This window comes from Falco cherrug, chromosome 11 (assembly GCF_023634085.1).
Source record: "Falco cherrug isolate bFalChe1 chromosome 11, bFalChe1.pri, whole genome shotgun sequence".
NCBI lineage: Eukaryota > Metazoa > Chordata > Aves > Falconiformes > Falconidae > Falco > Falco cherrug.
In genome coordinates, this window is record NC_073707.1 from 16,542,820 (window position 1) to 16,570,134 (window position 27,315).

The 27,315-nt window shown below is 38.2% G+C and overlaps 1 protein-coding gene across 2 annotated transcripts; it reads left to right on the forward strand.

The window, feature by feature from the left end:
* ATP1B3 (ATPase Na+/K+ transporting subunit beta 3) lies at nucleotides 1-27,315 on the forward strand. 2 transcript variants are annotated; one of them, XM_055723441.1, is made up of 8 exons: nucleotides 1-321; nucleotides 9,009-9,137; nucleotides 13,694-13,801; nucleotides 15,357-15,544; nucleotides 16,259-16,309; nucleotides 16,894-16,920; nucleotides 21,582-21,668; nucleotides 24,985-27,315. In XM_055723441.1, exons 1-8 carry the CDS (start codon nucleotides 213-215, stop codon nucleotides 25,153-25,155), a joined length of 870 nt encoding a protein of 289 aa, XP_055579416.1. In that variant the 5' UTR covers nucleotides 1-212; the 3' UTR covers nucleotides 25,156-27,315. The 2 variants fall into 2 exon arrangements, with proteins under 2 accessions (XP_055579416.1, XP_055579417.1); XM_055723442.1 differs by lacking the exon at nucleotides 16,894-16,920 and having other exon boundaries at nucleotides 3-321.

Consider the following 27,315-nt stretch of genomic DNA (forward strand, 5'->3'; position numbering starts at 1 on the left):
CCGCGGCGAGTCCCGCCTCGGCGCGGAGGTGGGGAGGGAGAGGGAAGGTCCCTGCGTGACTGGGCCCCCGCCCGCTCTCCCGCCGGGCGCCGCGGCGGCAGTTACTTAGCGCTTGGGAGCGGGCGCTCGCTGCGGCTTTCTCTGCCTGGGAGGCTCGGCCGCCGGGGTGCGCGACGGCCGGGGTGCGCGACGCAGCCGCTTCTCGCTTCGCCATGACCAAGGAAACGAAGAAGCCCTTCCGCCAGAGCATGGCCGAGTGGCGGCAGTTCGTCTACAACCCCAACAGCGGCGAGTTCCTGGGGCGCACGGCGAAGAGCTGGGGTAAGGGCTGCCGCGGGCCTGGGCTGGGGGGGGGGGCCGGTGAGGCGCCCCGGGAGCGGCGGGGGGGGCCCTGGCGGGGGCGCGGGACCGCGGCTGCCAGGTGAGGCGGCCCGCGAGGCCGCGGCGCGCGCGCCCCGGTAACCGTTACAACCGCCGCCGGGCTAAAAATAGCGCCGGCCGTGACGGCGGGGCGTGGGGGCGCCTCCCGGGGCAGGTGGGGGTCGGGGGAGGAAGAGGAGTTTCTGGGAGCGCGTCCCGAGCTGACTCACTCTCCCGCCTCAGTACGCAAATGCAGCAGAGCGGGCCCGCAGGCTCCTCCTCCGCCCGGTCCGCGGGGGGGCTCCGGGGGCCGCCGCCGTGCGGCTCTGACGGGCCGCCGAGGTGTGGGGCCGCCCCCGCACCCCGCGCCCATCGCCCCCCGTCGGTGGCAGCCTCGTGCGTATCGGTGCAGCTCTGTATCCCGTCCGCTTCGTGCCCCCCCCCCCCGCTCCCCAGCACCGCAGGAAACCCAGAATGAATGAGCGCCCGTTGCCTTTGTACTTCTAGACGGTAGCTGCGGATCAGAGGGGGAAAGCAAAAAAACCAACCCAAAACCCACCAAAAAAACAAGCCAAACCAAAAGTTTACGAGCCCCGGTTCCAGATGGCCCACAAAAGAACGATTGCTGTGTGCCGTTGTGCGTCATTGTGCTAAATTTATTCCAGCGTAAGGCTTCCGGGCCCTTTATTTTTCTTACGCGAAGCTTTTAAATGAGAGCTCTCAAGTCAAGCTTGTGAAGGCAGTGTTTGTTTTCCTGTTTTCAGGTAGTCTTCCCATTGCTTTCCTCTGAGCTGGAAACCATGCTATCATAATCTCGTTGCTTCCAATAAAAATATTTGGATTTTCTCAGTATGTTTTCTCATATTAAACAGTTGTATAAATGCTTAATATTAGGATGTTTCTTCAGTCCTCACGGGACATATTTATTGACTTCAGAAAACGCCGTGTCTCCTCCCAAAACTTGGATGTAGTTGGGATACTTAATAGTTGTGCTTACAAAACCAACAAGAATCTCAGCATGGCGTGAAGGAACAGGCCAATACATCCTTGGCCTTGACACAATCTCAATGAATACTAATGTTGAAATACTGAGGAGGAGCCTTAAGCAGACCATGCATGGGGTGCACTTTCTTCGCGGTGCCAATGTCTCCTGTCTATCAAGAGAGGGCCCTAGCACTGACATGAGTTCTCCTCCATTCAGATGGAAATAAGAGCTTGCGAGCTGCTCTGCCAGTTGAATAGCAAAGGAGAGGAAATTTCCACTATGCTGTCGTCTAGTGATCTTTTCTGTACGGGCAGGTTTCCTCAAGTGTGTGGGCTGGGTGGATGGGTGTGTGGATTGCAGAAATCTGTGTCGTGAATCTGACGAGCGCAAGGACTGTGGGCACGTTAGAAATAGCTTGTAACTTTTTTTAAAAAGTGAAGTTGAAACAACCTTCTGGGTTTAAAGCTATCTAGTAGAAGTCACAATGTTACTAGTCTGTGCTAGTCCAAGGCCAATAGATAACACTCGAAATTGATAGGACTTAAGTTGGTAATAGAGTTTCCACGGCCAGCTCCCTTGATAAAAGATGTTTTTCCATATTGAGAAGGTATGTGTAGGCTTAGATAGTAGTTTGAGTAATTTTACTTACTGTAATAAGTTTTCTTAAATGGTTTGGGTGATTGGTATCTGGTTAATGCTATGTACCTTTTCCTTAGCCTGGACATTAAAGAAGTGACTTGTTCAGCAACACTATAAATTGTCAGTGTATTATTGTCCCCACATTTATTTGTCCTGGTATTTTGTGATTAACATATTGTGCTTATTATATGTATAAAGTAAACGATAGTCTTTGACTATTCTGGGAGGTGATGTGTGGCTTTCTGTTTGGTTTTTATTTTTTAATTGCAGAACACTAATTGAGTGGCTCTGTTGGCATAGAAGAATATGCGAGGTTTGGTCCCACTTCTGCCCTGGCCAAACTGATGCGAGCTTAGAGCAGTCTCACTGACTGTTGTTCCTTTTCTATTGCCAGCCTACCCTCTGAAAGGCAGGGAGGTAGGAGAGGAGGGCTCTGGTTGCCAGTCGGCTGGGCTGTGGTGTCTCCAGGGGCAGCATTATAAGAATTCAGTTGGCTCTGATTCTTCTGTGCATATTTCTCTTGTCTCAAAACAATTTCCTCACAGAAATAAGACAGAAGCAATGGAGAAACTGTTAAATAATTTTCACAGTATTTTGCCCTAGCATTTTGCCCTAGTCTAACACAGTCCTGGGGGCTCATGAAAATTAACCGCAAGGCAGTGATTCTCTGTGAATCTGAGTGCTATGGCACTGGAGTACTCATCTTTCTCTGCCATTTCTACACCAGGATTTGTTGAAAATATCAAACACATGCAGCTCCTATACTAATTTGTCATGTAACAGAGGTATGTTGCCTTTTAGAGTTTGGTAAAGAGTTTGCCTTTTACAGTTTGGTAAAAAACCTGTTTCTTGCTGTTAAAAATGAGAGATTTTTACTGTACTTTTTACAGACTTGAGGGATGATTCAGTTTGAATCTTTCACAAAGCAGTATCCAAATCTAACCAAAAAACGCCTACCAAAACGCTCATATTTTTATTATCTGCTATAATCATTTGTCATATTGAAGAGACAGAAAATACTGGTAAGAACTGTTGATGACATGAGTGGGTGGTGTTCTCAGCAACAAAGTATAGAGGGTGCTGAGAGTCCTTGTGGAGATGATGGGAAGGGGAGGATTGGTGCTGGGGTTCCACATGGGGTTTAGTCAGGTAGGGCAAAGAAAGGAGAACTTGGAAAACTGCCATGTGGGGCCTTCCTTGTAAGTAAAATGAAGATTAGCATCTGGCTCTGCCTGTAATGGCAAGGTGCTGTGCCTGCCTAGAGTCATAGCAAGAACAGAGTGAGGTCATCATGAAAGTATTGTAATGGGACGCTAACTGCACGATCAAATGTGCATGTAATCTGACAACATGGACGGTAAACTCTTTTTACGTGAGGTGACAGAAAAATTGGGGGGGGGGGAAGGCAATACAGAGTCTAGCAATAGTTGGTTTATGGTCACACTAGGTGCCATGTTAAGCCTGTTTAAGCCTTGCTGTAAAGTTAGTTGTGTCAAGGAGTTCAGGGTAGAGGTGGCATTGTCTTGAAGTACATAGAAATTCAGAGATACTGAATATTCTTTTGAATGCTTAGCTGTATCCTTCAGTGCACAAATATGTGCTTGAAAATAAAATAAAACAACACATCAAACAAAACCCCACAAAAGACCCCACCAGCAAAACTAAACACCTTCTTTTTAGGAAAGCTTACCACCACGACAGTGGATGTACAGTCTTGTCAGTCACTGTAACAGAAGGTCCAGTTTTGCTTCTGTTTTGTCTTCACTGAGTTCTTGCTGGGACATAAGGTGCTGTCAAAGTTTTAACTGTTTTTCTGACTTGGTTCTTCTGTGTTGTTTATAAGTTAAGTTTATTGAGCAGTGTTTTGTTGTGATATAGATTTCTTCACAGGTAGTGTACTATTAGTTACATTCTGGCATCGCTGTCTGCCACTGCAGTAGGAGCGCTTACGCGTCCAGGTTGTGAATTGGAGAGAGACACAGTGCTCTCTCTTTCTGTTGTGACAGATGGACAGTTCATGGAAAAATTCCTGCACAGCCAGGAATATGACTGCAGTCAAAATCTTACTAAACTTTTCCATGATACTGCCTATCATAAGAAATTAATATTTGAGAAATCAGGAGAATATTTTATTTTCCATGACACCAATTGCTCTGAAGAATGAAGGCTTGCCTTCTCTTGTTGCACATGTCAGTAAGCTGTGGTGGTACAGTGAGGGTATTGTGGGAGCTTGGGGGATTTTTGTGTTGTAAATGCTTAATCATGACATCAAGCACTGGCTTTTGTGATTTCTTTGCAAGTGTTGCACTTGACAGTTTTTATTCTCCTGAAGTGTTTAGCCATGTTGTATGTGGAGCCCTGTCTTACTGTGAAATAAAGTCTTAACACAGGACCAAAGTTTTATTTCTTCCTGAAGTCTTCCTTGCCTCTTTCCTCCTCTCACTCCTCCCACCAGCCTCAAAATTTGGAAAACAGTAATTCTCAGGTGTGTAGGGAATAAAGTTGAAACATGATTAGTGACTATCTAATATGTATAGTTGCATTAGTTTAAGGCAAGGAAATCCACCATCTGCAGGTGGACCAAAAGCCCTTCTTAATGTTGCTGGCATTGGTGGTAGCTACTAGTAACATAACTTTGGGTATTTAAATCCCACTAGTTAAAAGATACTGAAGCATGATCATGCATGTGGTAGGATTAATGCAGCATGGGATCCATCAAACCATGAAGGCAGCATTTCATTTTCATTCTTGCAAGTAGCGTTGAATAGTTTCTTCCATGTCAGTTGCGAGTGCGAGAGTGTTTATATTGGTATCTGTATATACCTACCTATGTATTACATATAGGTAGATCTGCCAGTCTGGTTTATGCCAGATTGACATGCTTTTTGTCACTTTTACCATGTAAAGTTTGTATTCATCAAGGAAATGATGGCCAGGTATGTGATATCTTGCATTTACTGGAATAAGAAATTCTAATTTTCATAGTGGAGAAGTGTTTTGATCCCTGCAAATGAACTCCAACTAGCGATGGCTCCAACATGTTGGTTCCAAAGTAGCAGTTTTCCAGATTTGACTGTTGCCTATCCATGTGGTTAGGGTATGAAGGGTTTTTGTTACTGTGATGCCTGAAAAAAAAGAAAAAGAAAAAAACCCACCAGAACAACCACCACCACCACCACAAAAAAACCCAAACCCAAACAGAAACAAACCAAAAAAACCCACCAAAAAAAATCCAACAAACCAACTAGGTAAATTGTAATGCAGAATTTTGGTTATGACAGTTTTTCGTGTGTGATTGTTTTAGTATCAAAGACTGAGAGACTCGAAGGGTTTGGTGTAGCAAGATGTTCTGCAACAATTAAATTGAGTTGTATGTTAGATGTGGTAGCTGTACTTTCCTTGGAGTAAATGTGGAGGATAGCTTGCTTCTGTTACTTGGGTACATCTTGTTTCCTGACAAGAAATCCGGTGTTATGTGAAGTTATTTTGGCAGAGCTTCTTGACAGGTTATGGCTTGTTCAATGTGATTAGCTTAGGATAATTAATGCTAATAGGCTCACAAAGAGAAGCTTACTCAGTTTGGAGCTGTTGGAAGTTGCAGAGGGGTTTTTTGTTCTTTGGTTTTTTTTCCTTTTTAATGTGGCAAAGTAGCATAAATGGGGCAGTTCAGTGGTCAGTGTTCTGCAATGCATTTACATGCTATATTAAAATAAAGATTTAGAGGAATCTGTGTGTGTGTGTGCACATGCTTTCCTGGACTGGGGGAGGTTAGTGGGATTTTAGGGCTTCTGAATAGAAACTGTCTGGCCTTGTTACTGCTGCAGCCCTGGTAGTTATGACGTTCCTGGGGGGGACAAGGACTCTGTGAACAGTGACTGTTCACACTGCAGTCTTACCACGGAGTCAATCAGTGTTGTAGACATTGGGATCCTTCTCATTTTCCCCAGTATTGATGTTCCCTCTGTGGGCACGAGGGCTACCCAGTAGCAGTTCTACTCCGCTGCAGCTCTTGGCAGGGGAGGAGGACCCCAGCAGCCCCCTTCCCTGCTGGAGTAGAGAGGCTGGGTGGGTGGCTAGGTACCATTGCCTCAAGGGAGCCTGAGGTAGCAAAGAGAGCTGCAGCAGGCTTGGGTCCGTTCTTCAGGGTGCTTCAAAATGAGGTCCAAGACCAGTATTCAGGTGTCACGGTATTGGCCCAAAGCGGTGCTATGGGCCGTGTCTCCTTAGAAGTGCATGCCCATCAGCAGTAAACAAGTGGGCAGGGATTTTTTTAAAATTTGTATTTTACCTGGTGAAGTTAGACATCATCTATTGGAAATAAAAATACATGTACGTTCTGAAATAGCTCTGTGAAAAAGATTTCCCTGCCTTCCTTGCTTTTGTGCTAATTGCCACAGAAGGTGCTTGTCTTGTCTTACACGTCAAACTTTTTTTCTGTTGCATTGGAACTGGTTGATGAATGTCTTGGTCAGTTGATGGAAAGTATACTTAGAGTTTAGAATTGTCTGATGAGAGTGTATTCAATAATTTATTAACTTGTAGGGATCAAAATGAGAGCTGACCAAAGGTTTTGTAAGGCTGTTTGTTTTTGTGCGTGATACCCAAAATACATAGGCTGTTAATCAGAAGATCATTGTTCTGTTTTGGATCCAGTTAAAGCAGTTGTAAGCTTATAGATAAAGCAGATTGCTGGTATGCCAAATACAGATGCAACTTCTGTAATAGCTTTTGTTGATTAGGACTTTTACTGTTTGTTTTTATTACTACTGTTTGCTTTTCAGCTTCTAAATAGCCTTAGAAATAGTTTATAATAGCTGTCTAGCTGTCTTGTTTGTTACAGAGTTTGTTCTTGTGTTCACGTATTTTGCTACTTCTATATATTGCATTGTATTTTACATCTCAGTGGTTCCCACATGTATTTTAAACAACTGGTCACTTCAGATTATTGCAGATTAAGAAGTAACTTTCTCAACATGTGAAATTGAAAACTAAAACCAAACCAAAATCCACTAACATTCAGCTGGTTGCTTTAGAGAGCTTGTGTTATGGTAAAGATAATTTGGGAACCACCTCATTATTTTAATATATGTACACTGAGTTCTTTCAGGAGAATTAAATAGAATATTTGCATCTTCAGCAGTCATGGATTACTGGGGGCTGTAGCACACTAGGAAATATTTCAGTGCAAAATGCAGGCATAGTTTTCTGGGACAGGAGCCAGGGGTTAGGCTTCCTTCTGTCATCTTCCAGCACATATCCCTGGAGTACAGTCATTTTTGCTTTTAATTTTTTCTTTTCTGTGGAAGGGTGAAAAATACAGCACTTGATTCTCTCGTATAAGCGAGTGTCAGTGGTAGAATATTGCATAACTGTTTTGATGTGATTTTCTTGACCTGAGTTATACCTCTTTGGCTTCCTGATGGCAGCCTTATAGGTAGAATATTTTATAAAAATTGAATCTGTGTTATCCTTTGGTTGTGTTTTTGAATTAGTATGGTTTTGGTACCTGTGCAAGCATTTGTATTCTTCAATATATGTATAACTCCCATTGTTTTTGACAGTTGTCTGTGCACATGTCCTTCAGTCTTAAGTGTTCAGTTTAAAAACAGGATAACATGCTCTTTTTATAGGTTAGTTTTGTATACTCAATTAATTTAAAAAAAAATCTGTTTAATCTAAATGTCTTTTAGTAAGTCTTCCATCCATGTAGTTTATATGTTTCATCTTTAGTTGGGAACTGTCTTAGGTAAACAAGATTTTAAAAAATAATCTAATGGTAATCATGAGTACATGTTCTCAGAACTTCTGGAAACAAACCCAAGGAAATGTAGCAAACAGTATGCTGTTTTTTTTTTTTTTCTTTAATGAGAGACATTAACATGGGTCCATCAGGGTCAAAAACCAAATAATGCAAGAATACAAAATGTTGTTTGAAAACTTAGTTACTAAAATAATCGAGCTGCCCCACATTTTAAAAGGCTTTGATATTGGGTTTATGCATGTGAGAAAAAGGGCAGAAGGTTCTTTGAAAATCTCTGCAGCTGATCTGAGTCCTTATCTCTAAAAGTAAGATAGTAACTTTGGTCTGGCTGTTACCTTGTCTTTGCAGTAAAGGACTGATCTGTGTATCCAGAGTGGACGTCTATGCATGCACAAGGAAAAAAAGAGGGGGGGGGAATACAAACACTTAATCATAGCAAGTTTTCAAGCTCTTTCCCTAAGTAGTGTTCTCACTCAGAGACTTGTTGCAGCTAAGTGATGGAGAGGTGCCGTGGTGCTGTTTCGTCAGGTTTTGAGGAGCTCTTCGTTAAGCAACTGTCAAGTTGAAGCTAGTAATGTCTGTGTAATTGGTGAATTCCAGGAACGTTGTGGAGTCCCAGAGGTAGATTGATAAAGCAGGTGGATGTGTTGGGTGAAGGCTTGTGATAAGTTTGAATAGAAGGCTTGGGTTTTTTTCAAAAATATGCAGCAGAAAGCATTTTCACCTGAAGTCTCTTGTAACAGGACGTATGTGTGAATGAATGCTCTGTGTGGAGCTCTCTCAAATATCAACTACGTTATTAAAGCACCAATCCCTACCTGTTCTGGATCCAGTGTAACAATTTTATCTTTTCACTCAGTTCTTTCATCTTCCCTACAACCCCTTTCCAGATAGAGAAATATGATTCCCTTAAACTATTTTTTTTCTAATGGACTGCTTCATCAGCTTTATCAGCTTTCCTGTGTAGCTCAAGAGTGGTTTTTAATGCTTTTCTCTTAAAAATGAAGACGCTAAGAAACCCTGTAAACTTTAAGAGCCAGAAAGTATAAAGAAAATAGTTTTGCACGCATTATTCTTCACTATGCAATACATATGTATTCTAGAGGCATATTGATTTATAACTACAATTGGGAGTGGCAAGGGACTGGGGACACACGCGTGACCAAAACCCGATGTTGTATTGCTTATTTCCCATTTTGATTTTCAAAATAGGTAATGGAATTAGCTGAAATGAAAATAGTAATTTTAGTTTTTTCTTTACAGGTTTGATCTTACTATTCTATCTGGTATTTTATGGCTTCCTAGCAGCACTCTTCACATTCACAATGTGGGTTATGCTTCAGACACTGAGCAGTGATATACCAAAATATCGTGACCGGATTTCTAGTCCAGGTAAGTGTATTTATTTTTTCATAAGCCTTTGTCTGGTTTAACAGCTAAGTTTCATTTGAGAGTTTGTTTGAAGTCTGAACTGCCTATGGGAAACTGTGATTATTATTAAATTACTTACAGATTTCAAAGATAAAACTTGCTGTGAGGCAAATTATATATGTTTATAACATAAATTCAGTCAGTAGCTTTTTGTGTGTATGTGCTAACTTTTGCTGTTTTTTTTCTCTAAGCTCTTCTCAGTTGAATTTGTTACATATGTAGACTGCCATTTTACCTGCACATCCACACAGTGTGCAGTTGTAAAGCGGGATTTTAATTTAATCAAATTGCTTTAAAGATACTATAAACCAGTTCTCTTGGATAAGATGGAAGGCCAGCTGTGATTACTATTTGATATGTTGAAGAAAGTACAGGAAGGCTGTACTATGGGGGTGATCTGCTCGAGAGTGTGTAAGGGCTGTGATAGGAAGGCATCTCCAGAGTTTTCATTATAGAATTAGATAGCTTTCAACTGACATGGAGTGTCTGTGGATTTCGGGGGTTGTTGACCTATTATTTAGGGATCTGCTGAAGAGAGTGTGTCCTGTTTTATGGTGAAGCTAAGTGCACACTACGTGTAGCTGCCACGTAAGCTGAAAGCGGTGTCCTGTTTCCTGGGACTACTGCTTCCTTTGTGTACATGCCCATCCAGCCCCACTTCGGGGTTCATGGAGCTATAAGTGACAGAAAAAAACCCCTGAAAACCCTGGTACAAATAAAGTCAATAATAAGATGGTTGTCTTTTTTTTTCTCCAGCCCCCACCCCTTTTTTTTTCCTCTACTTTTTTTACTTTTTTTTTTTATTTATTTTATAAGTTAGTTTTTGCTATTTACTCTTTCTGGAGAACGTGTATTTGATTTGTATATGCATGTATATAAATTATTGGGCCACCTGAAAATTTGATATCTCCAATTTTATAATTTTGCTTAGAAACAAAATTTATGTCTAAAACACAACAAAACTAAACGTCTATGCAATATGAATAGTTTGGTAGAAGGTAGATGACATAATTTTTTAAAATACCTTTTCCTTTTTTTGGACTCTAAACTCTTAAAATTAACCAGCATCTTGCAGCTTCTTCAACACTTGTGATGATACAGTAACCTTTGTGAGAGCAAGTTGCAGTTGGGCCGGTGTGATAAATGTGTCTGGATTCTGAACAGAATTAGTTTTGATGTGGTGTTCAGGCCTTCTCCAACAAGCGTCCTCTTCTTATAAGGGATTATTGAGGTTTTGTACTGTTTTTTCAAGCTAAGAATGGGCTAAATGCTGGAAATAATAATAATAATCATTAAAAAAGACCTCCTTAGTTTAAAAAAGAAAAAAGGGGGGAAAAAAAGATTAAAAAAAAGAGAAGGTGGACTAGTTGACTATTTTTCCCCATCTCCTTTGTGGTAGTCAGAACCTTGGTAGTGGACGGAGGCTGTGGGGAGCTGTGATTGGACTTGAGTGACTTTTTTTTCTCATGCCTCTTGCAGTTTAGGGTATTAATTTTCCTTTGTTTTGAAATAAGTCATAAGGGACGTTTGTTTGAAAAAGTATGTATGCCACAATTAGTTTTTAATTTAAGAATTTCTTTAACATTTCTGAATTAATTTTTTTATTAATGATGTTTTAATTACTCATAAGTTAATAAAATTGCTTATTTCTGTTTTAATATTTCTCTTTAACTCTGTCATTTTTCACTTGCAGTGAAACATGTCATGTTCCTGGCTGTAAAACTTTAAATTATAAAAAAAAATTCTACACACAAAACCTGGATGGCGTAGGTCAAAGGTTTTACTCTTGTGTTTAACATACTTGGAAATCTCACAGTTGATTTATTTTGTAATTGATATTTGACTTGCATTGTACACTGGGATATAATAGTATCAATCAAATCCAGATGATTTAAAAAACTTTTTTTTTAAATCCCTCTTGGAATTGTAGGATAATGTAATCTCTGTTACAGTCCTAGATGTGATCCTGTGTGGAGGCTGCTAATTCTGTTCTAGAAGAGCCCAAATCCTGCATCTCTCTCAGTCCTTGCATCAGTCCTTCAAATAGCTTTTTCTGTAGAGCTTACACCAGTAGTCTCAAGGCAGACTGTGATCTGCTGGAATTGGAGCAGTCCTTTCCTCTTAGGGTTGTTTTTTTTTAATTTCCCCTGAAGCCGTGAATCTCTTTAAATTACTGTTTCATTCATTGGTGAGCAGTTTTGTTACATTGTCGTATTCACTTTGAAAAACAGCATCCAAGTCCTTCATTTACAGTATAATTCTATAGAGAATTACAATCTCTTGTCCCCCCAAACCCCTTAGTGTGTAAAACCCCTTTGGTGATATTTCAGCCCTGTTACTAATTATCTTGTGTTTTGTTGAATCCCAGTTCAATGTGGAGGCCAGAAGATGACTGTAATGGTGCACAGTAATTTGCAGTCAAAAATGGTATTTGTAGTTTTATATGGATTGTCAGTCATTAAGGCATTTTGCTGTGGCTTGTCTGGAAATAATTTAACTGCTGCTAATGCAGAAAGGAGGATTTATGATTTATTGGAAATTCTACAAAAAGGGTAGAGTAAAAAACCATTAAATAATATTTGGGTTTTTTTAGAATCTAAAAGGTGTTTGTGATAAATCTCTAGTATCTATCTTTATTATTTCCCAATTTAAAGTATTTCTAATAATTTCTGCCTCCAGCTGAAAAGCTTGGTCATTTCTATAAGTGAAACCTTATAGACCTGGGCTGCTTAATTGCACTTTATAAATGCTTTCCAAAAGCTTACTGTGATTGATTAACTACAGTAATGTATTTAGAATCCAACATTAAGACAGCTTATCTGACTTGATCTTCTCACTGTAGTCTTATGTTATTAAATGTTTATTTTATATAAAGAAGATCTGTTTGGTTGTTTGTTTTTTTTTTTTTAGGAGAATGAGTTTTGTTTTCTGGCTTAAATTTTATTCATTTGGAAATGTAGTTTTAATTGGTTTTGCCGAAGGATAGGAAACTACATGCTATCCTAAGCTGATACAATTAGTTGCTGCTGTAATTGCAACTTCTTCCCTGATGCCAAATTTGACATTGATAGAACCATTTTAATAGTCTGACTTAGAAGAAAACTGATCTGATAAAAAATAGGTGGTTGTTTTTTTGTCGTTGTTTGAGGTTTTTTTTCTTTTGTGGAACTGCAATGTCAGTTCTCAGCTATACTTGAAGAGACAGATGCATGGACACTCGTCTGTTAATCACGACGGCAGGGTTTTTATCCGTTCAGATTATTTACATTAAATAAGAGTTACTGTAAGGTAGTGTGAGGTCAATAAATATTGAATAAAGCAGTCAATTGTACACCCCTTTTTGAACAGATTTAATCTCTTCTGCTGTGTCTGGTGGTGTAGTGCTATTTCATCTGCTACTGAAGCTGTGATGAATAATATTAGCGTTAGGTATGCGTGTTAGTGACAGCTCCTGGTGGTAAGGAGCTGTATGTATTGGCAGAGAGTGTGCCTTTTGCTTTCACCTGCTGCAAAAAAACCCTTAAGATTTAACCCTGTACCTCTCTTTGCCCGTATCCTGGGAAGAAGGACTCTTCACCTCTCTCAAGGGCCCAAACTCCATGTCACTGTCTGCCTTTTTCATCCTTCAACACAAAGCTGGACTTCAGCATTCGGTAATCTGTGTCCTTGTGTCTCCTGCCGATCCTGGCTCCCTGGCTGTAGACTGTTCCCGTTCCGCTGTCCTCAGCCAGCAGCTGCACGGAGAAGCCCACCGTAGGCCCCCACTGCAGTGGTGGGGGAGCCCCGGGTGCCACTGTCCCCTGCTAGCAGCCTGGGAGGCAGCGCGAGAGCGTTGGTAGTGACCACAGCCTGACTAAGGCATGCCCCCTTCGAGTGGCGCGTGTGCAGTGATTTCATAAAGCGTCTTGTATTCTCCGTGAAACAGACGACATCTAAACTTTCTGTTTGAGGAGAAAGGGGAAGGGACTAACAACTAACTTGGCTTGTCTGTTTCGATTGGGAAATCTTTCAAGCCATCTTTGTGCATTATAAAGTTTTTAAAAATACTTTGTTTCTTGTGGGTTTCTATGAGATTAATATAATCATAGCTTCACTCTGTATTGCCTAAAGCTCTGAAGCATCGCTTTAACTGGAGGTTTTCTGGGTGTGGTTTTGGGTATCCTTTCAATTTTTTTTAAGTTTAATTTGCTGAATATGGGAAGTGGGAAGTGAATCAGTAAAACTCTTTGATTGAAAGTGATTAAGTTGCTGATTTTGCTACTTCTAATCACTTGGGTTTGGTTTGTGAATTGCTGTTGTACATTGGACTGAATTTAAGTATAAATTCATGTAATGTTGATTTTGATAACTGGCTTTAAACACAAACTACCTTGCAGTACTGTGGAATATTAGGGGTAACATCGATGTTTCTTTACAGATAGGTATTTTCCAATTTATGGATGTGATTTTTGAGTAGGTTAGAGTGGTGTAGGGAAGAGAAATTGTTTAGTTCTTTACTTGCGCTTTTTCTTTTTAAGGACTTATGATTTCACCAAAGCCAGACACTGCACTGGAATTTTACTTTAACAAGAGTGACGGCCAGTCATATTCAGAGTATGTTTCTACGCTTAGAAAATTCCTTGAATGTACGTAAGTTATTTACAACTGCCCAAGTAATTCAGGAGTCTTACTGTTGAGTACATTAGTTTCCTTTTTCGCTTGTAGTTACCAACTGCTAATGAAGACTGATTCAAGTTCAGGCTTACTCTAAACATGTGTTGTTAAAGTATATAATTTACAGAAGAAGTTAGATATCAGTACCTATATTTGACAGGGAGCCTGAGCAAGAGGAATAGTGGAGTACATAAAGGAGAGTTTTGGATCCTAGTCCGGTATTTTGGTGACATGGTTGTTTAAATACTACCAGATGCAGAAATGACATTGCCAAAAGAATTTAGTGTGAAATTACATAGGTCATGTGTTTGGAGGCAAAGTTTATCAAGGCTTAACTGATCTGACTTCATCTAAATGGCTTGGTAATTGAGTGAGAATCCTTTAGAACTTGAGTGTTTGTCTGCTTAGAAAATGAGGCACACAAAGATTAAATTAACTGCAGTTTATTCATTTTCACCCTGATACGCAGTATTTACAGGCAGAAATATGAAAGCATTGAATTTAGAACATGGAGAAAAGGTAACAGGACAAGACTGAAGGATGGCAAAATCACTAGTTTAAGTCACACATTGTTGTATATACGTGCCTGTATGTACACTTAAACTAGTAATACAGAAATCAATGTTGAGTATCGCTAAGTTTAACCCCCAGAAAGCGGTAAGTCAGAATCAAGGACGTGCTGTAAGATCTCACTTGTGTCCATGAGTTGCTTTGTTAGCTAACACAAGCTGTACTTGAATCTATCTGGATTCGTAGTTTTGGTGCCTACCAAAAGCTTCTATAGGTAGGTTTTTCTTTCAGAGCTCTGCCAAGGGTTCCCGGGAGGAATGCTGCATTCCATGATTAGCTGCCTCTCCTGCAGTTCAGTGGGTTTTGGACTCTAGCATTGAGGATGAACTTTCCCTTTTTCCATTTTACTTTGTTTATGCTTAGCTGGGGACAGGGTGTAAGGGAGGGGAACAAAGCCACAAGACATGTTAAATGTGAATAGGTGAGTGTTTGTGACAATGTGAACTGTGTACTTGTGAAGCAACTTGGCATGTTAGTGTAACATCAGCTACGCTACCTCATGTAAATGTAGAGGCAATTTAATATTAGTCACTGAAATACTGGAGGTTTTCCTGTGCATTTATAAAAGAAACATGTGCAGAGGGAAAACTAGTTCAGTTGCCACGTAAAAATTTGGTTGTTTATCTATTAATTCATTATTAGTTTAGAATCCATGCTTGGTTTAGAATTAGTTTATGTACAGAAATTAATGAATTTGTGATTATTGATACGATTTGAAAAGCAGGATAGCATTGTTTGTTTTGTAATACTCTTTATTCTGTCAGGTACAGTGCCACTTCTTGGTAGGCTTTGAAAGTGTTTGTTAAGATGGATATAAGAGACATAGGGCTCTGCAAATAGTCTTTTGAGAAAACTCCTAGACAAGTAACAACTATAAAATGTTTATATAGGCTTCTGCAGTTTTTGGCTACTTGCATGCTTTATACCATTGATTTACAAGCTATTTCTGTTTTATAGCTTATGATGATTCAAAGCAATCCCAAAACATAAACTGTACGCCAGGAAGGATTTTTGATCAGAATGATGTTGCTGTTAAAAAGGCATGTCGATTTAACCTCTCTGAGCTTGGACAATGCTCTGGAAAGGAAGATAAGACTTTTGGCTATTCTAAAGGAACTCCCTGTGTGCTTGTGAAAATGAACAGAGTAAGTGTCTACTTGTTTTTTAGTTCTTCATGTAAGTGCTCCAACTACCACTGTTCAAAAAATGATTGTAGAAAAGGACTAAAATACATGTTCAGCTTGTTTCTCAAGATGTTAGCATTTCTGGAATAGCGTAACTTGCTGAAACATCTAGCAATTCATGTGTTTCAGAGAGTACAATGAAGTGAGCTTTTTGAGCATTCTAATACTTACAAGTATTGGCTTTGATTACTTGCATCAAAATATCTTAAACCCCTTGGTTTTGTGCTTCCTGCTCTCTGTAATGTATTCTAAACCACTGTGCAGGTAAAGTGTGTTCTACCTCATGTCTGTGCTCTGGAAATGTAATTAGACTGTAATGCATTCTGTAACTCCTGAACTGTATAAGGTGATGAAAACTTTACTGAGTAAGTATTTGACTTTTCAGTGACGTTATACTTTACCTGAACTGCTAGCTGGTTTGAGCCATTCATGTTACATGCTGAATGTAAAATAAGGAAATAGTCCTTTCTGTGGCCGCTGTAACTTGGAGCTTTAACTGAACCATGCTTTAAATCTTAGTCCTAGTCTAAAATTTTGCTTCATATGAAATGACACTAGATGGATTTGGTCCTTGTATGAACCCTGTCATGTTAAGTGGGGGAAAAGTTCAAATTCAGTCTGTAAAACAGGAGAGGGGGAGAAAGTCTATAAATATTTTAACTTTCTCTCCTTTAGATAATTGGATTAAAGCCTGAAGGAGAACCACGTATACACTGTACATCTAAGGTCAGTTCTGAATGTAAGAAATAAGTGTGGTTAATTTTTCTTGTGATTAGGATGAGAAGTGAAGTAATATACTGTGTCAAAACATTTATTTCACTCTTCCTTTCTTGTTAGACTTTGTACTTTTTTCTTGTTTTCATCTTACTCTATGTCTAGTTTAGTTTCAGTGTCTTTAATTTCTTCAGTGTACTTAGAGAAACACTTTTTTTTAATGTTCTTTCATCCTTAGATCTATTTGAGCTACCTGACATGCTTTAGAGTTGAGGGAAATGCATACATGTTAGTTGTGGTCTTATTTATTTTACTTATTTATTGTGAGTTGTGTTTTTGTTTTCCCATTTCATAACCTATATTTTCATTTTTTTTTCTCCATGCTGCAAGTGCACCTTTAGGCAATTTTATAAATGATGGGTAAGACACAGTGTGGAAACTAATACTGCTGTTCAAGTAAAAGTTGCCTTTAAATCAAGTATAAACTACTTAAAATAGTGGCTAATCTATGCATATTTGTTGTGTAACAGTGGATTTACACACAATGTTTTGTAGCAATTGTAATAATTTTCTTGGCTTCTGCATATTTTTCCTAGACTGCTTGGGGAGCAGTGAAAGCCTTGGTAAGTTAGTAGCTTGAGCAAGGGAGTCATGGCTTTTAGCTTGAGGTGCCTGATAAAAATGTAGGCTGGGAAATTTCAGCAATTAATGAGACAAGTATTCCTGCCTTCATCCTAGATACCTGTGATAGGCATACATTTTAATACTTGTTTTTTGTGGAGTCTTTGAAAGTTTTATCTTTCCATGATAGTCTGTTGCAAGTAAAGGTGATTCCTTCTCTTATTTGAGACTCATTCTTTGTGTCCGTTCTTAAAAAACATTGTTCTTTTGGAGGAATTATTTGTTTATTTAGAAGAAAGCAATTAAATTCCTTCTACTTTTACTAGTACTTTTCTTTGACTTCTCTACTTTATCGTTTTTTGTAATGTGGTATCCCAAACTGGACAGAAGTTTGCCTCTAGCTGAGGTATTGTTAATGACAGAATTTTTCCCTCTGTCATCACACTGGAAGTAATAATGTCTCTCAGGGTGAATTTGCCATTTGTAGTACACTGAGTCTTTACTTTAATCATTCTACTATTTAGATCTTTCTTTTGGTTATTTCCCAGTCTGTATTTGTAGATGTGCTTTCTTGAAGTTCAGTGCTTTGAATTTCATGTTGCTGTTTTTGGGCTTCTCTCTGTAATTTTTCTTGGTCATTTTAATGCGATCCAGTTCTCTGAAGTATTTTGAACTACTTACAGCTTGGTGCCATCAACGAATGCACTTTTACATCTCACAAGTCTTTCTTGAAAACACTAAATAAAGTCCAGGACAGTCCATTTCCACCTGAAGTTCCTTGTGATGTGTCAAGAACTAATGTTCAAATGATTTATAAAATATTGATGGTAGCCCTGTTTTATGATTATTATATTTCTTCAGCTTTCTTATGTGGATGCTGCATGAGACGATGATAAAAACGATGCTAAGCAAATCATAGATGATGCTTTTTCTTACTCTCTTAGCTGATTTCATTAGCGAAAGAGCAAGTTTAATAACAACTTGTTAATCATGGTACACTTCTTTTTTTTGCTATATTTTTTACCCTTTGAGATACTTGCAAATAAATTGTATTGTGTGCTATGGTACGTATTTTCTTGTGTTCGCTTTCTTTAATTATGAAGTAATGCTTTTACCGTATCCAGTTAGAATGTCTCTGATCTATGCAAGTGTGGTGTTTTTAAATTCTAAGATTATTAATCTTATTAGTTCTTTAGTGACTACCAGGGAAGATACTTCTCAGGCTTTTTCAATTTGCATCTGTTTTATCTTATTCTCACTTTAACTCATCGCAATTTACCTGCTTATGAAAGCTTAAGTATTGGTTACAATTCAGCCTTCTCTGTAGACCACATAGAAAGCTGCATCAACAACTTTCATTTTCTCCTTTGCCTATGCTTCATTTTTACAGAGGTCCTTCTTTCTGCCATGCCCCTTGCTTATTGAAACCCTAAGCTTCAGGGATTACGCTGTTCTTCACATCAGCTTATGAGGCCTTGTTTCCAGTTCCAGTTTTATTTCTGTGAGTCTTTAGGGTAGGAGTGCTGTGTGATGGTCTCTTCCTCTTATGTAGTGGGTAAGGTGAATGCTTACCTCAAAATAATACCTTGTGGCTCGTCTGGATCTTATTGGTGCAAGAATGTGAATTGTGACCCTCTTGATTGATGGTCAGTGAGATGAGTCTCATCAATGAGATGGAGTTTCATTGACTCCATCCTGCAGAGATGGAAAAGGATAGCCAATAGGGTTTTGTGCATTTTTGAAAATGAATTTATAATTGCATTCTGTATGCCACTGTATCTGAATGTTCCCTAAATGCTGGCTCATAACAGAAGCTGAAGTGCAGTGGTCATCTGTACTTCTCTATTGTTTCTCTTATTCAGGATGTTCACCTAGTCCTTAAGTAACCGATGCACTCTGTTGCGGTGTGTTGGGGTAACCGATGCACTCTGTTGCGGTGTGTTGGGTGTTGGGTTTTTATTTCCTTCCTTGTTGCTGTCAGCAAATGTGGATTAAAAGAATTTCAGGGTGTACTCCCAAGTTTAATCCAGATGACACGCATTTCTGAAAATAAACCCCGTTCTGGGTATTAGCTTAATAGAAACATATTTGTGCAGTTCATAGCGCAAATGCAATTTACTAGTGATTTTAAATTTATTTTAATATCTGAGTGACAAAGATGGATTAATTGAGCAGACTGGAAATCCTACTATCACGTTCTTTTTGAGAAGACTTTTTTTCAACCTGTAGATTTGTTGTTTATGAATTTTTCTTTCCCCTTCATCTGTGTTTTTAAGTATTTCTTGTTCTTTATAGTTAGTTTTACATATATTGAGAGCAGTTTGTCCAAGTGTCTGCCCAGACTTAACACAATCTGACTTTTGAATGGATTATTTTTTTTTTTTTAATGAAGGGGCCAGATCTCTCAAATACAAAATAAGGTTAACAGCTTCTGTCAGCGCATCCTGCCAGTCTTTGCCACCTGAAACATCATTTGTGTTCTTCAAGCATTCTCCTGTGAGACAGTTCTTCTTTTTCTCCCTGCATTTTTCCTATGGTATCTTGACTTTGCATTCAGTATCACTTTCTAGTTTACAAGACTGAAGAATGGCAGAATGAATGACACTGTGCCTTGCTGTTGTCAGCATACTCAGCATCTGAGTTACCTTGCTTTTTTTTTGACAGAAATCTTAGATATTTTACAGTTTCTACTAATGGATATTGCTCTTTATCTTGTGCAATGATACCCTTTGTTCTTCTCAAATGGTTACAGACCATTCTTGCCCAAGTTCTTTCCTTGGGTCATTGTACATTATTTTAACATCTGCAAAACTATTCTTTCTAAGACGCAGTCTTAATAAACACCCAGTAAGTGAGGTGGAAGTCTATCCGTACAGGTAACTGGTCTGACTCTTAGATTTGCTGACTGCCTGCAGTTCTTTTGTGGAAATTGTAAATGGTAAGCAGAAAAAGTGACATTCATTAATGGACTGTTTCTTGAAGCTTTTCAGCAAATGCAGCTTGTTTAGCAGTTGGTTTTGTTTTTTTAAAATTGTGTAGAGGTATTAATTAGGATTAAATGATTAAGAGAACCCCAAACCCCACAGCAGTTGCATGAGACACGCAGTTGCATGTCCCAGAACCTCTTGCTATTGCATAGATAGCCTAACGCATATATATTTATGACTGCATGCGTGCCTTATGTTGAGCTGCTCCAGAAAGCTCTACTCCTATTTATCTTTCTTATGTTACTCTGTATTCTGACTTTTTTAACCATTATTTCAGGAATGTATTTGAAAAGTGGGTATTTTCAGCTGCATGAGCTTTAAATAAAATAATGGTGAAAAGCAACACATTTCTACTTAGTAATTATATTTCCTAGCTTAAGGTCCAAAATACTTGATAAATATGTATTGAGGAATTGCAAAGGGACGAGAATGTGGCCATATCCTAAACAACATGCTGTATGTTCTTTTGAGGAGGTGAGGAGAAGGTATTCTTAAGCTGTAGTTTTACTCTCTACTGTTTTTTGATCTTTTTGTTCCTCTTTTGCTTAGTTCTATTACTGCACTCCTCTTCTGAACTGTGTAGTGTATCCTTTTAAAATTGCAGCTGTTGTATATGGTAGTGTAGAAAAAAACAATGAAAGTTACTAACACACTTTGAACTTGTGAATTACACGGAACAAGCAGCGATGTTCCCAAGATACATTTAGCAGTGGGGTTGGGTGTGTGTTTTAGTGGCATTTCCCTTTATCACGGAAATGTGCTTACCTTATTATAGAAAGTCGCATTAGATGTGGGCATTTCCTAGTGGTTTGAACTTGCGGTAGTTTGACATCCTGCCAGCACACACAGTCCTGAGGAATATTGTATACAGGGAGTTGTGTCTGTGTACGGCTGTGCTGATAGCCTGTCTGGGACAGCTCAATCATATATTCCTATTTTGTATATCTTACAGATTGGGTGGCTCCTAGTCAGAAATTAGGCAGCAACTTTGTAGGTAGCTGCTTCTTATTACAAGATTTCGGATTATGAGGGACAGTCTAGTGATAAGGCATGTTTGTTCCTCTAAGGTGGTGCTGACACACAGAAACTCTAGTAACCACCATTTTAAACCTGGGTTTCCTTTTAGGTCGCCTGTATTCCAAGGCCGGCTGAACAAATGTTAGGAATAGTACACCACTGCAGGGAGTGGGCTGTGGTTCTTTGTGAAGGGTTGTAGTGTTCCAGATTTGATAGGCTTAAAAGCCTGGCTTTAAACAGAAATTCATCTTTAACTTAAATATGGATGTGCTCTTGCTTCACCAAAATATACAGGCTTGCTTGTAAACACGTGGGATTTTACCATATATATGGTGGGCTTTTTGATTGTTGTTAAATTATTCATTGCAGTGAATATCCTCTTCTCCCCTTCCCTTTTCATAAGGGAAACATGAAGGCAAGCTGTCTTGACTTGATTACTAATTTAAATACTACTGTTAATAATCCTTACTGTAGCAGATGTGTGCAGCATGTAACTGCCAAAAAAAAAATCTATTTTGGAAGTTATTCTAAGAGTTTGTGGCTCAGTTGCCTTTTTTTAGGGAGCTTGCACTTTATCATTGGGTTGTAATTCTAATTTTCTATTCATTTTTATGTAAGCAGATGCTAACTTTTAATTCTGTTGCTATCTCCAATCACAGGAGGAAGGCATGGTTGAGATAAATTATTTTCCTCCTGAAGGCTTGATTGACTTAATGTACTTTCCATACTATGGGAAAAGCTTACATGTAAGTATGCCTTAATGATGGTCTTAATTTTGTAAATGTCTTGTTTGTGTTTACATTTACTACTACTAATATCAGATTGATTCTGAGGTTTGAACTTTGTAATGAGGTACTCGTAAGGAATATTAGATAGGCAGAAATTGTACAGTGCTTGATGGGGTTACAGAGATGCTTTAGCAGACATAAGGAAATAAACTGGGCATTGTCCTAATGAGGAAGAGGCTGTATGCTGGCAGTGTTAAAGGCATCTGATGCTTTTTGGTCACTGATATCTTTTGGAATCTTTTTGAATTAAGAGAAAGGCAGGAGAAGTAGACTGGTTCTTTCGATTGCAATACAGTTTCTGATAGTTGATCCCTGGGGTTTCTGTATAGGATATTAAGTTTATAATTCAGTGTGGTATTGCTGATTATATTTCTTTGTGGCTCTGTGCACATGTTTTCTATTTGCTCTGTTCTATGAAGAAGCACTTCAAGGTAGCAGATAGATTGATTTTATTTTTTTTAAATTTTCTTATCTGTTTTTCTATGCTTGCTCCATTTATCCTCATTATATTGTGACATAAATGTTATTTACTTAATTGAAGAATGTTTATGTTTTAAAACATCCTGAAAGCTCACTACTTTATGGACACAGAATACATAGAGTTAAAATTCCAATTTATTTTCAAACTTGAATTTAGTTATTTTTTATTTTCTTGCACCAACTTGTGATAACAACATATAGAAAACCCATACCTTCTATCTAATACGAAATTATATTGCCTCTAATTGACAGTTATTTAGTCTAATAAACATCTTCACTGTTCACCATTTAAGATAAAAGTACTTTTTAAACATAAATCTATTAGATCCATAATATACCACAGTAGTGTTTGAATTTTCCTGAAGTTATTTTTGTACTAAATTATTCCTTTATCAATTATTTTTCCAGCATACTCTATATTTACTTGCAGCAGTTCACATAACCTTTTTTTATCCTCACATGGCTTTTCCTAATGAGGAAGGACTTAGTTTTTCTTCAGCATTTGCTTTCATGTTACAGCATCAATAGACCTTGAATTGTCAGGAGGTAGTTTGTACCAAAGATGGGATGAAGAATTTTCCTAACAAAATCCCTGTCTTGCCACTGTAATGATGCACAAGGAAAGATCATGAGAGTAATGAAATCAGGCAAAACTCAATGCTATTCCTTGTTTGACTTAGGTGCTTAAGAAAAACCTTTAATTTTTGAAAAATATTTATTTTTTTATTTTAGTTTTTGGTTCAATGTCCTATCATGTTCACTTTATCATGTGGGATAGGGGCTGTGGTTTGAGGGATTCTTGCTTATGTGAGGCTCATTTCTCATAAGATGAGTGTATCTGAAAAAGGCAGTAAGAAGAATTGTAAAGAGGTTGGGGTATTTGACTAGGACTCAAGACTGGATTGATTTCTTGGCTATACAACAGAATTTTTATATTATATCAGTGTGGAATTGTTGAATTACTTTATTCTGTAAAGGAGTTAAGAGGATTCAACTAATCTTGTTGCTCTTGTGCTAAGGTAGGAGCTATAAATACTAACATTTACAGTTTTGTGCTCCAAGATAGTTATTTGCCTTTTGCTACTCAGCCCAAATCACCTTAGGGGATGTTGTACCTTTTTCAGATGATCTGTAGTGTTTAATGAGGATGCTGGTTCTCTTCTCTCCTCCCCCCAAATTTTACGTTGAGTAAAAGTCCATTCCAGAATTGTCTGTCTTCAGAATAATTTGTGTACCTATTTGAAAAATCTTGGCAATGAGAAGTCTTCTGTGAGGAAACACAGGAATTTTATTTCCAATTTTTAGAAAACTCGGCTAGCATTTAAAGTGTGGTATCACCTTTAGAACCAGAGAATTTTTCAGGGTGCCTTGCCTAGCTGCATTTTCCCCTCGCAGTTTGAGGTTTATAGGAGCACAGGAGAATTTCTGATCTAGTAAAATCGCCATCCAAGGAAAGCAGTTACTTCAATCTACTTCTTACTGGTACTTCATAATTAAAATTTTAGCACATCAGTTTCCATGCCATCCTTCTTAGTAATTGAGAGTTTAAGTATTCTGTAGTGCTTTCTTGGGTAGAGAAGTAGAGAAGATAGCTTAAAGATAACAAAAATGTGTCAGGGAGTCTCAAGTTAATGGAGGGGGGGAATCTAACACAAAATTAAACTTGTGTAATACTGTAGTGTTGTATTTAGTCCACTGGCTTATATGAATTTTTATTGAGAAAATAAATAATTTTGCTTAGCAGTCAGCATTGTTGACTGAAAAATATAAATAAATTATGGAATTTAATTTATGAATATTGGATGAAATGCTGCTTTAACAGTGTGTGATGAAAAAAGTTTGTACTTAATTCACAGTCACTTTACAAGAGAATTCAAGTTGTCCTAATTGAATTGAACTTGAGAAACAATATTGGGTTGACAAAAAATATAAATGAATTCTGCATTCAATCTTAAATTTTTATTTTAATTATAGGGAATGGAGTCAAGGATTGTAATTGTTCCACCAAATATGATTGACCAGGATACTATGAGAATGTGCAAGGAAAGATTTCTGTGTAAAGCTATCAAACAGATAACACATTTTAGAATGGATTGTTGCCAAACAAGTAAATGAGATAGATAGTTTGGAAGGGAAGCTAGTTTACCAGTTTTTGTAAAGTCAGGCTTTTGGCGAAAAAACACAACTGTGCTAAAATAGTTCTATAGCAGATTAAAAAAATAAACCCAAACCCAAAACCAGTAGAGGAGACAATGGAATGGATAGGAAGGCAGACTATAATTTCAGAGGCTGTTTCAGGTAGAGGTTTGTAGAAAAATTGGACCCAGGTGTAATACTGTAGTGTCACATTTAGTCCACTGGCTTACATGAATTTTTACCAAGAAAATTAATAATTTTGCTTAATCGGCAGTCAGCAGTGTTGACCAAAAAATATAAATAAATTATAGAAATTACTTTATGAATATTGGATGAAATGCTGCTTTAACAGTGTGTGATGAAAAAGTTTCTACTTAATTCACAGGCGCTTTACAAGAGAATTCAAGTTGTCATAATTGAATTGGATTGAAGATACTGTCTGTGATATAAATTGTTGAATGTATTAGTTAAGAAATAGTATGAAGAGTGTATACCAGACTATCAAACTTGGGAAAAAAAAGTCTTGAGTCAGATTGGGCTTTGAAAAGCTGGGTTCTTAATTAGCTTTTTACTTAACTGTTCTGACAGATTAAATGTTAATTTAAATGCTAACTTACTCTGGTCTCTCAAATATTTTCCCCATCTTTCTGTTTACTAGGCTCACTATTTACAGCCTCTAGTGGCTGTTCAACTAGCAATTAACTCCAACAGTACCAAAGAAGAAATAGCAATTGAGTGTAAGATCCTGGGCTCACCTAATTTAAAAAATGAAGATGACCGTGACAAGTTTCTGGGACGAATTGCCTTCAAAGTTCAGATGACTGAATAGCTGGAGTAAAAAATTCTCCACAAAGTAAACGTTGTGTTGTCTGTTTTGTATCAGCTGGACATGCCATTCTAGGATATCAGACCACCTTGGAGAATGTTAAAGGTGGTTTATGGCGTTCAGGGTAGCATAATAATATGCTTCCAAAATCCTATGTTTAAAATCCCTCAAAATAAATGCCTATCCTGCTTCTGCCTGCCCCATTGGAACAGTGTACAGACTATAGTTATGTCATAGGGACCTGTAAATAGCTGTTTTCAAACACGTAATAATGGTGACCTTTGTCCTGTTCTAAAATGTGGTTTTATCCCCCAAGTGAGTGTCTCAAGCTTAATGTGCTGTGCTATGTAAATATTGTATTGATTTAACACTGGTTTAACTGTCATATCTCAATGCTGACACAGTTATAGGGATAAATAATAAATGGTACCTGATTGACATAGTGACTTTTTTGTAAGAGTAAACACCTCCAACGTAAATTGTGTGTATGGGAGCGGGTGGGTGGATGGCTGGTTGTGTGAAGATGCCTGAAATTGTAGACTGGGTGGCATGGGAGAATTGAAATGGATTTTAAGAGTCGGTATGGATTTCTGAAAGTAAGTGCTCAACTAGTACTTTCTTGTGCTTGTCACTGTGCAAGTATTGTGTACATGTAATACTTGGTATAGAGTTTGGTATTCTAGCTGAGGAATTGAATCTGTGTTGTTAATCGCTTGCGATATGTGGAGCACAAATAAAATCTATACAATATTTTAAAACTTTTTAGTTCAGAAATATCAATATAGAACAATTTAAATTGTTTAGGGTCCTGGTAACAGTTGTACGACAGAGCTGCTTGAAAAAATGGCCTCACTGTTGTGGGAATAGACTTTCATTTTCCAATTAAAAAAATCCCTGAAGAACCTCTGTTTAAAAAAAAAGAAAAACCAGAAAGGATTGTCTGGATTAAACATTCCTGTTTAATTTATACACTCTGTTTCGTTGCATCATTTTAACATGTTTCATCTCTTCGTCTTCTCTTTCATCTTGGATTTTCTTTGTATTTCCTCATCATCCGTTTAGAAAACTGGTGTCATCAACTGCTTTATAGAAGTATCCTAATGACTTGGAGTGGATTACTTGCAGCTGAACTTAAAATCCATTTTGAGTTAAGTTCCTCAAATGACTGCAAGCAGACTGGTTTATTTGAGACTGCTCCTCACATTAAACCAAGTTGACCCATTATATTGGGTCATAAGTTCTGCAGTTGTGCTGACATGGGGTTTATATTACTCATCCCCAGGGTATTTGTTTGTTTTGGTCGTGGTGGTTTTTGAGCACATGGGCCACATTCTGATGTCTTCTCAATATTGAAGACCACAGCAAATCAAGATTTGTGTAAATACCCATGTGTTCTGCTAATTAGGTCTAAATTTGTTACATAACATGTTTTTACACCCAATTCTTACAGTGGTTTTTAATATTTTGTTTAAATAAATCAGATGAATGATTACTAAAACTCAAGATTCAGTCTTAATGCCCTGCTTTGAAAATGTTTGAGGCCAGTCTAAGCCACATCAGTGCAAAACCTTTTTAACTAACACCTGTGCAAGGTTACACTGGTGCACAGTTGGAGGAAGCTGCTCTTAATGGGAGTTGAACCGTGTCTTGAACCTCATTAAAAATAGATTTATACTGATCTGATAGAATTCAGCATGCTTTTTTGTTGTCTCCAAAAGAAAAATTGTTGTTCCTACAATATGCAGTGGGTACTTCTGTAATAATAGCATGCATTAATACCGAATAAGAATGTTCTTTCAAAGTATTTAATTACTAATATTTTAAATCATGCACTTTTAGAGTTGGGATACCTGAGTTCTTGAAGATATGACTAATTGCTTCTCTGTATATTAATACTGCCTGAAAGTATTTTAATGGTCATGAGGGAACTTAAAAGTGTAGATGTTGCATCTGAAAATGAAAAGGACTAGCTTAATGTAAAAAAAATTCATATTTGTGTTCACTTAGGAATGGTAAGAAGTTCTGGAGAAACAGTTTTCAAATGAGCTGATTTTTGCAACAATTTATCTTTCGACTTATCTATATAGACAAAGCATGAAATGGCAACTCCTCACCAGCACTTTTCAGACAGGTAGAACTCAATAAACTCCTGTTCTCCTTAGA

What these genes read in the sequence shown, in the direction of transcription:
- ATP1B3 (XM_055723441.1), top strand. Translation starts at nt 213, where the DNA reads ATGACCAAGGAAACGAAGAAGCCCTTCCGCCAGAGCATGGCCGAGTGG. An exon ending in TGACCGGATTTCTAGTCCAG is followed by an intron (nt 9,138 to 13,693) that starts GTAAGTGTATTT and finishes TTTCTTTTTAAG; the next exon opens with GACTTATGATTTCACCAAAG. An exon ending in GGGGAGCAGTGAAAGCCTTG is followed by an intron (nt 16,921 to 21,581) that starts GTAAGTTAGTAG and finishes CTCCAATCACAG; the next exon opens with GAGGAAGGCATGGTTGAGAT.